Source organism: Salvelinus alpinus, chromosome 11, assembly GCF_045679555.1.
Source record: "Salvelinus alpinus chromosome 11, SLU_Salpinus.1, whole genome shotgun sequence".
Lineage (NCBI taxonomy): Eukaryota > Metazoa > Chordata > Actinopteri > Salmoniformes > Salmonidae > Salvelinus > Salvelinus alpinus.
Window position 1 is genome coordinate 69,104,607 of NC_092096.1, and position 16,531 is coordinate 69,121,137.

The following is a 16,531-nucleotide window of genomic DNA, read 5'->3' on the forward strand; positions in this document are numbered from 1 at the left end:
CAATAGAACACGCTGCTGGACCCAATAGAACACGCTGTTGGACCCAATAGAACACGCTGCTGGACCCAATAGAACACGCTGTTGAACCCAATAGAACACGCTGCTGGACCCAATAGAACACGCTGCTCGACCCAATAGAACACGCTGTTGAACCCAATAGAACACGCTGCTGGACCCAATAGAACACGCTGTTGGACCCAATAGAACACGCTGCTGGACCCAATAGAACACGCTGCTGGACCCAATAGAACACGCTGCTGGACCCAATAGAACACGCTGTTCAACCCAATAGAACACGCTGTTGGACCCAATAGAACACGCTGTTGAACCCAATAGAACACGCTGCTGGACCCAATAGAACACGCTGCTGGACCCAATAGAACACGCTGCTGGACCCAATAGAACACGCTGCTGGACCCAATAGAACACGCTGCTGGACCCAATAGAACACGCTGCTGGACCCAATAGAACACGCTGCTGGACCCAATAGAACACGCTGCCCGACCCAATAGAACACGCTGTTGGACCCAATAGAACACGCTGCTGGACCCAATAGAACACGCTGTTGGACCCAATAGAACACGCTGCTCGACCCAATAGAACACGCTGCTCGACCCAATAGAACACGCTGTTGGATCCAATAGGACACGCTGTTGGACCCAATAGGACACGCTGCTCGACCCAATAGAACACGCCGCTGGACCCAATAGAACACGCTGTTGGACCCAATAGAACACGCCGCTGGACCCAATAGAACACGCTGTTGGACCCAATAGAACACGCCACTGGACCCAATAGAACACGCTGTTGGACCCAATAGAACACGCTGCTGGACCCAATAGAACACGCTGCTGGACCCAATAGAACACGCTGTTGGACCCAATAGAACACGCTGTTCAACCCAATAGAACACGCTGCTGGACCCAATAGAACACGCTGTTGGACCCAATAGAACACGCTGTTGGACCCAATAGAACACGCTGTTGGACCCAATAGAACACGCCACTGGACCCAATAGAACACGCTGTTGGACCCAATAGAACACGCCACTGGACCCAATAGAACACGCCGCTGGACCCAATAGAACACGCCGCTGGACCCAATAGAACACGCTGTTGGACCCAATAGAACACTCTGTTGGACCCAATAGAACACGCCACTGGACCCAATAGAACACTCTGTTGGACCCAATAGAACACGCTGTTGGAAACAGAAGAGACATGCTTCCTACAATTACAACAAAGGAAACCAAAAAGTAAACTATCTTTAGCCCGAAGTTAAACTGACTATCTACTGTAGGGTAACATACTGTATCTACTGTAGGGTAACATACTGTATCTACTGTAGGGTAACATACTGTATCTACTGTAGGGTAACATACTGTATCTACTGTAGGGTAACATACTGTATCTACTGTAGGGTAACATACTGTATCTACTGTAGGGTAACATACTGTATCTACTGTAGGGTAACTGACTGTATCTACTGTAGGGTAACATACTGTATCTACTGTAGGGTAACATACTGTATCTACTGTAGGGTAACATACTGTATCTACTGTAGGGTAACATACTGTATCTACTGTAGGGTAACATACTGTATCTACTGTAGGGTAACATACTGTATCTACTGTAGGGTAACATACTGTATCTACTGTAGGGTAACATACTGTATCTACTGTAGGGTAACATACTGTATCTACTGTAGGGTAGCATACTGTATCTACTGTAGGGTAGCATACTGTATCTACTGTAGGGTAACATACTGTATCTACTGTAGGGTAACATACTGTATCTACTGTAGGGTAACTGACTGTGTATTGTAGGGTAACTGACTGTGTATTGTAGGGTAACTGACTGTGTATTGTAGGGTAACATACTGTGTATTGTAGGGTAACTGATTGTATACTGTAGGGTAACATACTGTATCTACTGTAGGGTAACTGACTGTGTATTGTAGGGTAACTGACTGTGTATTGTAGGGTAACTGACTGTATATTGTAGGGTAACTGACTGTGTATTGTAGGGTAACTGACTATCTACTGCAGGGTAACTGACTATCTACTGTAGGGTAACTGACTATGTATTGTAGAGTAACTGACTGTGTATTGTAGGGTAACTGTCTGTGTATTGTAGGGTAACTGTCTGTGTATTGTAGGGTAACTGACTGACAATTGTAGGGTAACTGACTGTGTATTGTAGGGTAACTGACTGTGTATTGTAGGGTAACATACTGTGTATTGTAGGGTAACTGACTATCTACTGTAGGGTAACTGACTGTGTATTGTAGGGTAACTGACTATCTACTGTAGGGTAACTGACTGTGTATTGTAGGGTAACTGACTATCTACTGTAGGGTAACTGACTGTGTATTGTAGGGTAACTGACTATCTACTGCAGGGTAACTGACTGTGTATTGTAGGGTAACTGACTATCTACTGTAGGGTAACTGACTGTGTATTGTAGGGTAACGGACTGTGTATTGTAGGGTAACGGACTATCTACTGTAGGGTAACTGACTGTGTATTGTAGGGTAACTGACTATCTACTGTAGGGTAACTGACTGTGTATTGTAGGGTAACTGACTATCTACTGTAGGGTAACTGACTATGTATTGTAGGGTAACTGACTGTGTATTGTAGGGTAACTGACTGTGTATTGTAGGGTAACTGACTGTGTATTGTAGGGTAACTGACTGTGTATTGTAGGGTAACTGACTGTGTATTGTAGGGTAACTGACTGTGTATCTGAGCTGGGTTCAGGAAGCCATGATGAGTATCTGAGCTGGGTTTAGGAAGCCATGATGAGTATCTGAGCTGGGTTTAGGAAGCCATGATGAGTATCTGAGCTGGGTTCAGGAAGTCATGATTAGTATCTGAGCTGGGTTCAGGAAGCCATGATTAGTATCTGAGCTGGGTTCAGGAAGCCATGATTAGTATCTGAGCTGGATTCAGGAAGCCATGATGTGTATCTGTGTATTGTAGGGTAACTGACTATCTACTGCAGGGTAACTGACTATGTATTGTAGGGTAACTGACTGTGTACTGTAGAGTAACTGACTGTGTACTGTAGGGTAACTGACTGTGTATTGTAGGGTAACTGACTATCTACTGTAGGGTAACTGACTATGTATTGTAGGGTAACTGACTGTGTATTGTAGGGTAACTGACTGTGTATTGTAGGGTAACTGACTGTGTATTGTAGGGTAACTGACTATCTACTGTAGGGTAACTGACTGTGTATTGTAGGGTAACTGACTGTGTATCTGAGCTGGGTTCAGGAAGCCATGATGAGTATCTGAGCTGGGTTCAGGAAGCCATGATGAGTATCTGAGCTGGGTTTAGGAAGCCATGATGAGTATCTGAGCTGGGTTCAGGAAGCCATGATGAGTATCTGAGCTGGGTTTAGGAAGCCATGATGAGTATCTGAGCTGGGTTTAGGAAGCCATGATGAGTATCTGAGCTGGGTTCAGGAAGCCATGATTAGTATCTGAGCTGGGTTTAGGAAGCCATGATGAGTATCTGAGCTGGGTTTAGGAAGCCATGATGAGTATCTGAGCTGGGTTTAGGAAGCCATGATGAGTATCTGAGCTGGGTTTAGGAAGCCATGATTAGTATCTGAGCTGGGTTTAGGAAGCCATGATGAGTATCTGAGCTGGGTTTAGGAAGCCATGATTAGTATCTGATCTGGGTTCAGGAGGAGGACCAGTATAGAGATGTAATATATGGCCACTCCATCACATACAGTACACACGTCTTTCAAATGGCAATTTTTTTTATTCTGAATACTCCACCCACAACACACACACACACACACACACACACACACACACACACACACACACACACACACACACACACACACACACACACACACACACACACACACACACACACACACACACACACACACACACACACACACACACACACAAGATTAGTCATCCTAGATCTGATGCCGATCTGTGGAACATGATGGTTTGGAATGACGTGGAGGATGGAGGGGGTTTTGGCGATGGTGGAGAGGGGAGGCGAGGCGTACTGACTTACCGCTCACGGCGGCCTTGATGTTGGGGTCTTCATCTGCCAGACTGCCTGGCACACCATGTCTCCCTTTGATCTACGGACACGTAATGGAAGGAGAGAGGGGAGAGAGAACAAGGTGAAAGATATACAGTGTATTCTGAAAGGACCTTGGGTATCTCCCTGCATTCATCTATAAAGCAGGATGTGTGTGACAGGGGTTGAAGTGACATGGTCATTGGTTTGTTGCAGCTACATAGCTGTGAGTCTCTGTGTGGTGTTTCTCAATAGACAGTCAGACACAAAACGCCATGCCTGGGTTCTGTGGCTGTTTTGGCCGCACGGGGCACCATATGCAGGTGGTGTATTTGATGTACCATGTTTGAAGCAAGTGTTAATTGGGAAAATGTGTCATATCAAATATAACCTTAAATTTGGGGGTCTTTAAAGAGAGTGAATTATTAGACTGTATAACCTGTGCTGAATATTGAATGACATGCTTATCTCCAGGTTGAGAGGTCACAATCGTGCTTTGTGTATTTACTGCTGTGTAGATTTATTTTGTTGATGCTTACAGGCATCGGCATCCCCCCCCCCCCAAAAAAAATGATACTGTAGTGATATTAAATATGTGCAGTTCAAAGCATTCGTTCTTTTGTGGAGCACCATTGATGCTTAACTAGACCAAATATGGCACGTCTACACCAGGGACAATGGAATATAGGTCTGGTTTGAGGATGTGATGATGTTGTCTTCCTACCACTGAGAGCCAGTGACTTTTCTAGCCCTTTGAATGAGAGACATTGCCAAATGGATTGTGGGTCACTTTCTCTGAGGAGACTAAACACCTGTTCAGGATCACAAGGACACTGGTTCCATTGCAGAAAGGTGCCTGTTGACAGAAACACAGGGCTCTTGAGACAGAGGGGGGAAATGACTCAAACGTTTGTTTATTTTTTAAAGATTGAACATGATGTGGAATGCAGCAAAGAAATATATTATCATTGTATTAAAAAAGGTGCAGTATTAATCTTTATGGTATATGTTTGTGTCATTGACAAGTTAATGTTGTTACTCAAATAAATTGTATTGTAACACTAAAGAGCACATCCTCTTCAAAATGAGGAGTACACCGAATTTTGACCACAACCTTTGTCTTTGTTGTCACACTTGGAGAAACAGTCTAAGTCAATTTCATTCACCTATCACACGTTCAGTACAAAGATCGTTATGACTATTATTCAAGCACTTGCGGCGGCGACTTAAACTCAAAAGAAACGCAAAACGAGTTGAACCTTCAAGCTGCCAGACATGATTCCTGAAATTAACCAGTACATGAAAATACACTAGTGGCTGAACTATAAACTACAGTAGGGAACTATAAACTACAGTAGGGATTATAAACTACAGTAGGGAACTATAAACTACAGTAGGGATTATAAACTACAGTAGGGAACTATAAACTACAGTAGGAACTATAAACTACAGTAGGGAACTATAAACTACAGTAGGAACTATAAACTACAGTAGGGCCTATAAACTACAGTAGGGATTATAAACTACAGTAGGGAACTATAAACTACAGTAAGGAACTATAAACTACAGTAAGGAACTATAAACTACAGTAGGGAACTATAAACTACAGTAGGGAACTATAAACTACAGTGGGGACTATAAACTACAGTAGGAACTATAAACTACAGTAGGGACTATAAACTACAGTAGGGAACTATAAACTACAGTAGGAACTATAAACTACAGTAGGGAACTATAAACTACAGTAGGAACTATAAACTACAGTAGGGAACTATAAACTACAGTAGGGAACTATAAACTACAGTAGGGAACTATAAACTACAGTGGGGACTATAAACTACAGTAGGAACTATAAACTACAGTAGGGAACTATAAACTACAGTAGGGACTATAAACTACAGTAGGGAACTATAAACTACAGTAGGGAACTATAAACTACAGTAGGGAACTATAAACTACAGTAGGGAACTATAAACTACAGTAGGGTCTATAAACTACAGTAGGGAACTATAAACTACAGTAGGGAACTAAACTACAGTAGGGAACTATAAACTACAGTAGGAACTATAAACTACAGTAGGGACTATAAACTACAGTAGGGACTATAAACTACAGTAGGGAACTATAAACTACAGTAGGGAACTATAAACTACAGTAGGGAACTATAAACTACAGTAGGGAACTATAAACTACAGTAGGGAACTATAAACTACAGTAGGGACTATAAACTACAGTAGGGAACTATAAACTACAGTATGGAACTATAAACTACAGTAGGGAACTATAAACTACAGTAGGGAACTATAAACTACAGTAGGAACTATAAACTACAGTAGGGAACTATAAACTACAGTAGGGAACTATAAACTACAGTAAGGAACAATAAACCACAGTAAGGAACTATAAACTACAGTAGGGTCTATAAACTACAGTAAGGAACTATAAACTACAGTAGGGAACTATAAACTACAGTAGGGAACTATAAACTACAGTAAGGAACTATAAACTACAGTAGGGAACTATAAACTACAGTAGGGAACTATAAACTACAGTAGGGACTATAAACTACAGTAGGGAACTATAAACTACAGTATGGAACTATAAACTACAGTAGGGAACTATAAACTACAGTAGGGAACTATAAACTACAGTAGGAACTATAAACTACAGTAGGGAACTATAAACTACAGTAGGGAACTATAAACTACAGTAAGGAACAATAAACCACAGTAAGGAACTATAAACTACAGTAGGGTCTATAAACTACAGTAAGGAACTATAAACTACAGTAGGGAACTATAAACTACAGTAGGGAACTATAAACTACAGTAAGGAACTATAAACTACAGTAGAGAACTATAAACTACAGTAGAGAACTATAAACTACAGTAGGGAACTAAACTACAGTAGGGAACTATAAACTACAGTAAGGAACTATAAACTACAGTAGGGAACTATAAACTACAGTAGGGAACTATAAACTACAGTAAGGAACTATAAACTACAGTAGGGAACTATAAACTACAGTAAGGAACTATAAACTACAGTAGGGAACTATAAACTACAGTAGGGACTATAAACTACAGTAGAGAACTATAAACTACAGTAGGGAACTATAAACTACAGTAGGGAACTATAAACTACAGTAGGGAACTATAAACTACAGTAGGGAACTATAAACTACAGTAAGGAACTATAAACTACAGTAGGAACTATAAACTACAGTAGGGACTATAAACTACAGTAGGGACTATAAACTACAGTAGGGAACTATAAACTACAGTAGGGATTATAAACTACAGTAGGAACTATAAACTACAGTAGGGAACTATAAACTACAGTAGGGACTATAAACTACAGTAGGAACTATAAACTACAGTAGGGAACTATAAACTACAGTAGGGACTATAAACTACAGTAGGGGACTATAAACTACAGTAGGGACTATAAACTACAGTAGGGACTATAAACTACAGTAGGGACTATAAACTACAGTAGGGACTATAAACTACAGTAGGGAACTATAAACTACAGTAGGGAACTATAAACTACAGTAAGGAACTATAAACTACAGTAGGGAACAATAAACTACAGTAGAGACTATAAACTACAGTAGGGAACTATAAACTACAGTAGGGAACTATAAACTACAGTAGGGAACTATAAACTACAGTAGGGAACTATAAACTACAGTAGGGACTATAAACTACAGTAGGGACTATAAACTACAGTAGGGAACTATAAACTACAGTAGGGACTATAAACTACAGTAGGGAACTATAAACTACAGTAGGGACTATAAACTACAGTAGGGACTATAAACTACAGTAGGGACTATAAACTACAGTAGGGACTATAAACTACAGTAGGGAACTATAAACTACAGTAGGGAACTATAAACTACAGTAGGGACTATAAACTACAGTAGGGAACTATAAACTACAGTAGGGAACTATAAACTACAGTAGAGACTATAAACTACAGTAGGGAACTATAAACTACAGTAGGGACTATGAAGGGTCTGTCTCTTCCCAGACAGTGTATTTTATTGTTTGGAAATTCAATGGGGCACTGTGGGTATGTGTCAACCGAGAGAAAGCCAGGCCGCGGTAAATGAAATGGGAACATAAACTGGAAACCATTAATGAATTGACAAGCAGATAATTCCCAGTTTATTATTATCAAACAGACTTCATTTGGTTCCCTACCCACAGCGCTGACTTGAGAGACTTGTCTTATAGATACAGCCCTTAACAAAATAGATGGCTAAAAGCTTGGTGGGAGTTGAGGGCAATCCACATTTACATAAAATGAAACTGGTGCAATTTAAATAGCTGCCCGCATGCATTGACTGAGGTCCAAATTCGACTGAGGCTATCAAATTATGTAAAAAATAAAATAAAAATCCCCACGTCTTGTTTTTCCTGTTTTGGCAGACCTATATTTCTGACAGCCAACTGTGAGTGACATAGGCCTCCTCTTGTAAGCGAGATGTACTGAATTCCCTCAGCAGTAGGCCGTGTTTATCCTACTCCTCGTTCTCCTCGTCCTCTGTTGTTCTTGCCGTTCTGACGAGCTGTTCCATCGTAATGGGGGTAGTGATTTCAGGTCTCAGGGCCTCCGGGCTCTTTGGTTACAGGTCAGTGAGGTTGGCGAGAGAATGGTTGTGATGGATATGTCAGTGCAATGTAGACCTTTACTCTTCTGGGGATCTAACAGAATGAGGATCTCTAAATACCAGACATTCTGTATAGTTAGTTGTTACAAACAGTTTTTTGTGGATTTTACTGTAGTATTTATTACTGCATTGTCGGAACTAGAAGCACAAGCATTTCGCTACACTCGCATTAACATCTGCTAACCATGTGTATGTGACAAATAAAATTTGATTTGATTTGATTTAGTATTCACTATAGTGTTTTTGGCAAGATAACCTCGTATTTACAGTTTACTATAGTATAAATACTATAGTATGTACTATATTATGTACTGCAGTGTTTTTTTTTTTATTATCTTTGATATAGAAGTGGGGGCATTCTCCTTGAAGAAACCTACTGAGGAAACACTAAAAGAGAAAGTTCTCAATAACCTGCACAGAACACAATAATAGGGTCTATACTTGGCATGTAGGTTTGTCAGTCACGGGTGGTACAAATAAATATTATCATTTACCCATGGGGCGGCGCACAAATGGCCCAGCGTCGTACCGGGTTAGGGGAGGGTTTGGCCGGCAGGGATGTCCTTGTCCCATCGCGCACTAGCGACTCCTGTGGCAGGCCGGGGCGCAGTGCACGCTGACAAGGTCCCCAGGAGTACAGTGTTTAATTCCGACACATTGGTGCGGCTGGCTTCCGGGTTAAGTGGGCATTGTGTCAAGAAGCAGCTCGGCTTGGTTGGGTTGTGTTTCGGAGGACGCACGGCTCTCGACCTTCGCCTCTCCCGAGTCCGTACGGGAGTTGCAGCGATGAGACAAGACTAACTACCAATTGGATACCCCAAAAAAGGGTAAAAAATAAATACATTTAAAAAAAGGTTATGGTTAAGGAGTTAGGTTAAAGGGTTAAGGTTAAGGTTAGGGTTAAGTTTAAGGAGTTAGGTTAAAGGGTTAAGGTTATGGTTAAGTTTAAGTTTAAGGAGTTAGGTTAAAGGGTTAAGGTTAAGGTTATGGTTAAGGTTAAGTTTAGGAGTAAAGTTAAAGGGTTAAGGGAAAGGTTAGCTATAATGGTTAAGGTTAGGAGTAAAGTTAAAGGGTTAAGGGAAAGGTTAGCTATAATGGTTAAGGTTAGGAGTAAAGTTAAAGGGTTAAGGGAAAGGTTAGCTATAAGGTTAAGGTTAGGGTAAGGGTTAGCTATAATGGTTAGGGTTAGGGTAAGGGTTAGCTATAATGGTTAGGGTTAGGGTAAGGGTTAGCTATAATGGTTAAGGTTAGGGTTAGGGTTAGCTATAATATAATGGTTAAGGTTAGGGTAAGGGTTAGCTATAATGGTTAAGGTTAGGGTAAGGGTTAGCTATAATGGTTAAGGTTAGGGTAAGTGTTAGCTAACATGCTAAGAAAGTTGCAAAGTAGCTAAAATGCTGATTTCCGTGATGAGATTCACGTTATACGCCCACTCCGACCAACCACCCTACTTCCGTTTTTTGCATGTCTTATGTAACGTAACATATCATACTAATTTAAGTATCTCGGATTGACATTTACTATGTTACGTCTTGTCTATGAGACTAGGCTGGAAAGAAAGGAAAAGGGACAGCTTCTTCAGGAGATCCATGTTCATAGCAATGAATGGATGACTGGTCTCCTGCATGTTGTAGCTCACAAACTTGATGTTCTTAAAGAGACAGTGTACAATTGTCTATGTAACGCATCTCAACAGGAAGTAGTGCTTTTCACAATGTGAATCCTATTATTCCAGAAATGACTTTGTAATCTCGATGACAGGTATTTCTTTCAACATGTTATCTTTCTATAATAAATACATGTATTTACAGGGTTACATATTAGTTTCTAGAGCACAACATGTGCTTGAGAAGTAGCTAGCCGAGAATACATTTCGGTCCAACATAGGCTACATGTTCCTAAATGATTATTTTTTTTTTCCACAACCACATCAGGTCGTCACTCGCTGTGTGATTCACCCAATAGTAGCATGTGAGCGCTGCTTAACAGTATATGTTTCTTAACGATCAAAGTGAAAGTAAGCTGTTTTTTGTATTTTGGAGGTTTTGGATGGTTTTCCATAATATATGATTCAAACATTTCCCAAGGCTTTCTAGTATGGTGACACAAAAAGCATGCACACTATGCCATTAAAGGGAGATTCTTGCAATTAGCTCAATAACAGTAAGTAAACTAGCATACGTTAGCGTACCTGTCGGTTTCTAGTCATTGCGCTAACGCTAGTTAGCATAATCCCACTTGATGATAGTCTCCCTCCAAAGCACACGGTCACAAACAGAGAGAGAAGAAAGAGAGAGAAGAAAAAGAGAGATAGTGATAGAGTGAGAGTGAGAGAGAGTGAGAGAGTGAGAGTGATAGAGAGTGAGAGACAGAGAGTGAGAGAGTGACAGAGAGATAGTGAGAGAGAGTGATACGAGTGAGAGAGAGTGCGTGATAGAGTGAGCGAGAGAGAGTGATAGAGAGAGAGAAAGATAGTGAGAGAGTGAGAGAGAGAGAAAGAACGAAAGTGATAGAGAGAGAGAAAGAGTGAGAGAGAGAGTGATAGAGAGAGAGAAAAAGCGAGAGAGTGATAGAGAGAGAGAAAGAGTGAGAGAGAGTGCGTGATAGAGTGAGCGAGAGAGAGTGATAGAGAGAGAGAAAGATAGTGATAGAGAGTGAGAGAAAGAGCGAAAGTGATAGAGAGAGAGAAAGAGCGAGAGAGAGTGATAGAGAGAGAGAAAAAGCGAGAGAGTGATAGAGAGAGAGAAAGAGCGAGATAGAGTGATAGAGAGAGAGAAAGAGCGAGAGAGTGATAGAGAGAAAGAGCGAGAGAGAGTGATAGAGAAATAGCGAGAGAGAGTGATAGAGAGAGAGAAAGAGCGAGAGAGTGATAGAGAGAGAGAAAGAGCGAGAGAGAGTGATAGAGAAATAGCGAGAGAGAGTGATAGAGAGAGAGAAAGAGCGAGAGAGTGATAGAGAGAGAGAAAGAGCGAGAGAGAGTGATAGAGAAATAGCGAGAGAGAGTGATAGAGAGAGTGAGAGAGACACCGCGCCGAGACACCGTTTCACATCCAAAGGAAATGTGAGGAAATGAAGTGTGCCCTTCACTAACGGCAAAGGAGATCATTGGAGCCTGCACTGGAGAACTATGCAATTGAGAAGATGGCTTTCTGGTGTTCGGGTAGAGTTAGACATCGAGAAGACAAGAAGGGTGATGATGGTGGTGTTATTGTATTGTTTATACACTGTAAGAAAGATGTGCAGGGAGGAGGAGAGTAATCGGGTAGAGGAGTCATATAATAGATCTAAGATCCCTTTTTGCATCCATAGATACTGTTCAAACAAGAAACATAGACTTTACGTGGCCGTTTCCCCCAGTCACAGATTAAACCTAATCTTGGACTAAAGAAACAGATTTACGGGGCAGTTTCCCCCAGTCACAGATTAAACCTAATCTTGGACTAAAGAAACAGATTTACGGGGCAGTTTCCCCCAGTCACAGATTAAACCTAATCTTGGACTAAAGAAACAGACTTTATGGGGCAGTTTCCCCCAGTCACAGATTAAACCTAATCTTGGACTAAACAGGATTTTCAATGGAGATTCTCTGAGAGACACTAAGTACTCAGTACTACTAAAAAAACGGGATGGTTCGCCTCTACTGCAATATTTGATGTGTGACACAGTCAAATTGGTCCAGCTGGGTACCCAGAAACCATTTCCTGCTGGTCAGGTCAAGCACCGAACTACACTTCAGACACCCCAACATTGTCCAGTTTCTAAAGAAGCATAAGCCAGAACAGAATAGAATACCTACAACAAAGACGTGCTGACGTCGCTGTACTTCTAACCCAGCACACCGTACTGATATTATCAGGGGATCCCCCCCCCATTGTACTGAAATGCTAACAGATAACGTTGGCCTCTGGACTGACCTTTGATTCATATAGTAGCGTAGTAGCACTTACAGGGGGAATAGCTGAAGCAGGGTTTGAACCAGCAAACTTGAGGTTAACGGGGCGAGTTCGTCAACACCTATGCTTTAGCACTCTCATACAGAGAGTCTATATGAGGCTGTGAGAGATGGTAAACCCATAAAACTGTCCCTCATACAGGAAGTCTATATGAGGCTGTGAGAGATGGTAAACCCATAAAACTGTCCCTCATACAGGAAGTCTATATGAGGCTGTGAGAGATGGTAAACCCATAAAACTGTCCCTCACACAGAGAGTCTATATGAGGCTGTGAGAGATAGTACACCCATAAAACTGTCCCTCATACAGGGAGTCTATATGAGGCTGTGAGAGATGGTAAACCCATAAAACTGTCCCTCATACAGAGAGTCTATATGAGGCTGTGAGAGATGGTAAACCCATAAAACTGTCCCTCATACAGGAAGTCTATATGAGGCTGTGAGAGATGGTACACCCATAAAACTGTCCCTCATACAGGAAGTCTATATGAGGCTGTGAGAGATGGTACACCCATAAAACTGTCCCTCATACAGGAAGTCTATATGAGGCTGTGAGAGATGGTAAACCCATAAAACTGTCCCTCATACAGGAAGTCTATATGAGGCTGTGAGAGATGGTAAACCCATAAAACTGTCCCTCACACAGAGAGTCTATATGAGGCTGTGAGAGATGGTAAACCCATAAAACTGTCCCTCATACAGGAAGTCTATATGAGGCTGTGAGAGATGGTAAACCCATAAAACTGTCCCTCACACAGAGAGTCTATATGAGGCTGTGAGAGATGGTAAACCCATAAAACTGTCCCTCATACAGGAAGTCTATATGAGGCTGTGAGAGATGGTAAACCCATAAAACTGTCCCTCATACAGGAAGTCTATATGAGGCTGTGAGAGATGGTAAACCCATAAAACTGCCCCTCATACAGAGAGTCTATATGAGGCTGTGAGAGATGGTAAACCCATAAAACTGCCCCTCATACAGAGAGTCTATATGAGGCTGTGAGAGATGGTAAACCCATAAAACTGCCCCTCATACAGAGAGTCTATATGAGGCTGTGAGAGATGGTAAACCCATAAAACTGTCCCTCACACAGAGAGTCTATATGAGGCTGTGAGAGATGGTAAACCCATAAAACTGCCCCTCACACAGAGAGTCTATATGAGGCTGTGAGAGATGGTAAACCCATAAAACTGCCCCTCACACAGGAAGTCTATATGAGGCTGTGAGAGATGGTAAACCCATAAAACTGTCCCTCATACAGAGAGTCTATATGAGGCTGTGAGAGATAGTACACCCATAAAACTGTCCCTCATACAGGGAGTCTATATGAGGCTGTGAGAGATGGTAAACCCATAAAACTGTCCCTCATACAGAGAGTCTATATGAGGCTGTGAGAGATGGTAAACCCATAAAACTGTCCCTCATACAGGAAGTCTATATGAGGCTGTGAGAGATGGTACACCCATAAAACTGTCCCTCATACAGGAAGTCTATATGAGGCTGTGAGAGATGGTACACCCATAAAACTGTCCCTCATACAGGAAGTCTATATGAGGCTGTGAGAGATGGTAAACCCATAAAACTGTCCCTCATACAGGAAGTCTATATGAGGCTGTGAGAGATGGTACACCCATAAAACTGTCCCTCATACAGGAAGTCTATATGAGGCTGTGAGAGATGGTACACCCATAAAACTGTCCCTCATACAGGAAGTCTATATGAGGCTGTGAGAGATGGTAAACCCATAAAACTGTCCCTCATACAGAGAGTCTATATGAGGCTGTGAGAGATGGTACACCCATAAAACTGTCCCTCATACAGGAAGTCTATATGAGGCTGTGAGAGATGGTACACCCATAAAACTGTCCCTCATACAGAGAGTCTATATGAGGCTGTGAGAGATGGTAAACCCATAAAACTGTCCCTCATACAGGAAGTCTATATGAGGCTGTGAGAGATGGTACACCCATAAAACTGTCCCTCATACAGGAAGTCTATATGAGGCTGTGAGAGATGGTACACCCATAAAACTGTCCCTCATACAGGAAGTCTATATGAGGCTGTGAGAGATGGTACACCCATAAAACTGTCCCTCATACAGGAAGTCTATATGAGGCTGTGAGAGATGGTAAACCCATAAAACTGTCCCTCATACAGGAAGTCTATATGAGGCTGTGAGAGATGGTACACCCATAAAACTGTCCCTCATACAGGAAGTCTATATGAGGCTGTGAGAGATGGTAAACCCATAAAACTGTCCCTCATACAGGAAGTCTATATGAGGCTGTGAGAGATGGTACACCCATAAAACTGTCCCTCATACAGGAAGTCTATATGAGGCTGTGAGAGATGGTACACCCATAAAACTGTCCCTCATACAGGAAGTCTATATGAGGCTGTGAGAGATGGTAAACCCATAAAACTGTCCCTCATACAGGAAGTCTATATGAGGCTGTGAGAGATGGTACACCCATAAAACTGTCCCTCATACAGGAAGTCTATATGAGGCTGTGAGAGATGGTACACCCATAAAACTGTCCCTCATACAGGAAGTCTATATGAGGCTGTGAGAGATGGTAAACCCATAAAACTGTCCCTCATACAGGGAGTCTATATGAGGCTGTGAGAGATGGTAAACCCATAAAACTGTCCCTCATACAGGAAGTCTATATGAGGCTGTGAGAGATGGTAAACCCATAAAACTGTCCCTCATACAGGGAGTCTATATGAGGCTGTGAGAGATGGTAAACCCATAAAACTGTCCCTCATACAGGAAGTCTATATGAGGCTGTGAGAGATGGTACACCCATAAAACTGTCCCTCATACAGGAAGTCTATATGAGGCTGTGAGAGATGGTAAACCCATAAAACTGTCCCTCATACAGGAAGTCTATATGAGGCTGTGAGAGATGGTACACCCATAAAACTGTCCCTCTGGTTCAACAACTTACAGAAGGGTGTTATAATGAAGGGACTGATCTTTAGCGACAGATGAAAGGTGGATGAGGAGGAAGAGGGATGAATGTGGACTGTGTTCCAGAGTGTCTTTTAGCTCAAATTCCTGCTAACGGTCAGCCAAAACCTGCCCGTGGCTGGCTGTCTCCCAGTACTCAAGATATTAACGACAGAGGAAAGGAGGATGAGGAAGTGAGGGATGAACGGAGGGAAGAACTGTGGGAGGACAGACGCATGGAAAGCTGTCTCCCTGTGGATGGGTCTCCATGTGGATGCTGTCTCATTGTGGGTGCTGTCTCATTGTGGGTGCTGTCTCATTGTGGGTGCTGTCTCATTGTGGGTGCTGTCTCATTGTGGGTGCTGTATCCTTGTACTGTAGATGCTGACTCCGTGTCGATTCTGGTCTATCTGTGGATGCTGGCATATCTGCCTGTCAGGGAGTCATCGCGTGCCACGCTCACCGCTCGGCCGAGTGTAACTGAGGCAATGTACCCCATAAAATATTCACCTAAGTTGTCTTTCCTAAAGTATAAAAAAGGGGGGACGGGAACAAACTGTGGTGCGATGGAGAGTTATCCAAATGCACCGTGTCAGGTCTACTTAGGCTTTCTTCCAAGAGGGGCGAAGAGGGGAGCGGCAGGGGGTCCATTAAATGTTCATACATTTTAAGCCCCCGCCATGGGGTTTAACTCCACCATTTTAAGCCCCCCCCCCCAATGGGGTTTAACGCCACCATTTTAAGACCACGCCATGGGGTTTAACTCCACCATTTTAAGCCCCCCAATGGGGTTTAACTCCACCATTTTAAGCTCCCCCCATGGCGTTTAACGCCACCATTTTAAGCCCCCTCCATGGTGTTTAACTCCACCATTTTAAGCCCCCCCCATG

At 42.4% G+C, this 16,531-nt stretch overlaps 1 protein-coding gene across 4 annotated transcripts in view; it reads right to left on the bottom strand.

The window, feature by feature from the left end:
• The window catches only part of LOC139534705 (glucosidase 2 subunit beta-like), a 280,149-nt gene that overhangs the window by 193,748 nt on the left and 69,870 nt on the right, over positions 1 to 16,531 (bottom strand). For all 4 annotated transcript variants that reach the window (XM_071334091.1, XM_071334090.1, XM_071334089.1 and 1 more), the window contains exon 10: positions 4,049 to 4,118. In XM_071334091.1, coding sequence (XP_071190192.1) covers positions 4,049 to 4,118 — 70 coding nt within the window. The remainder of the gene's footprint in view (positions 1 to 4,048; positions 4,119 to 16,531) is intronic.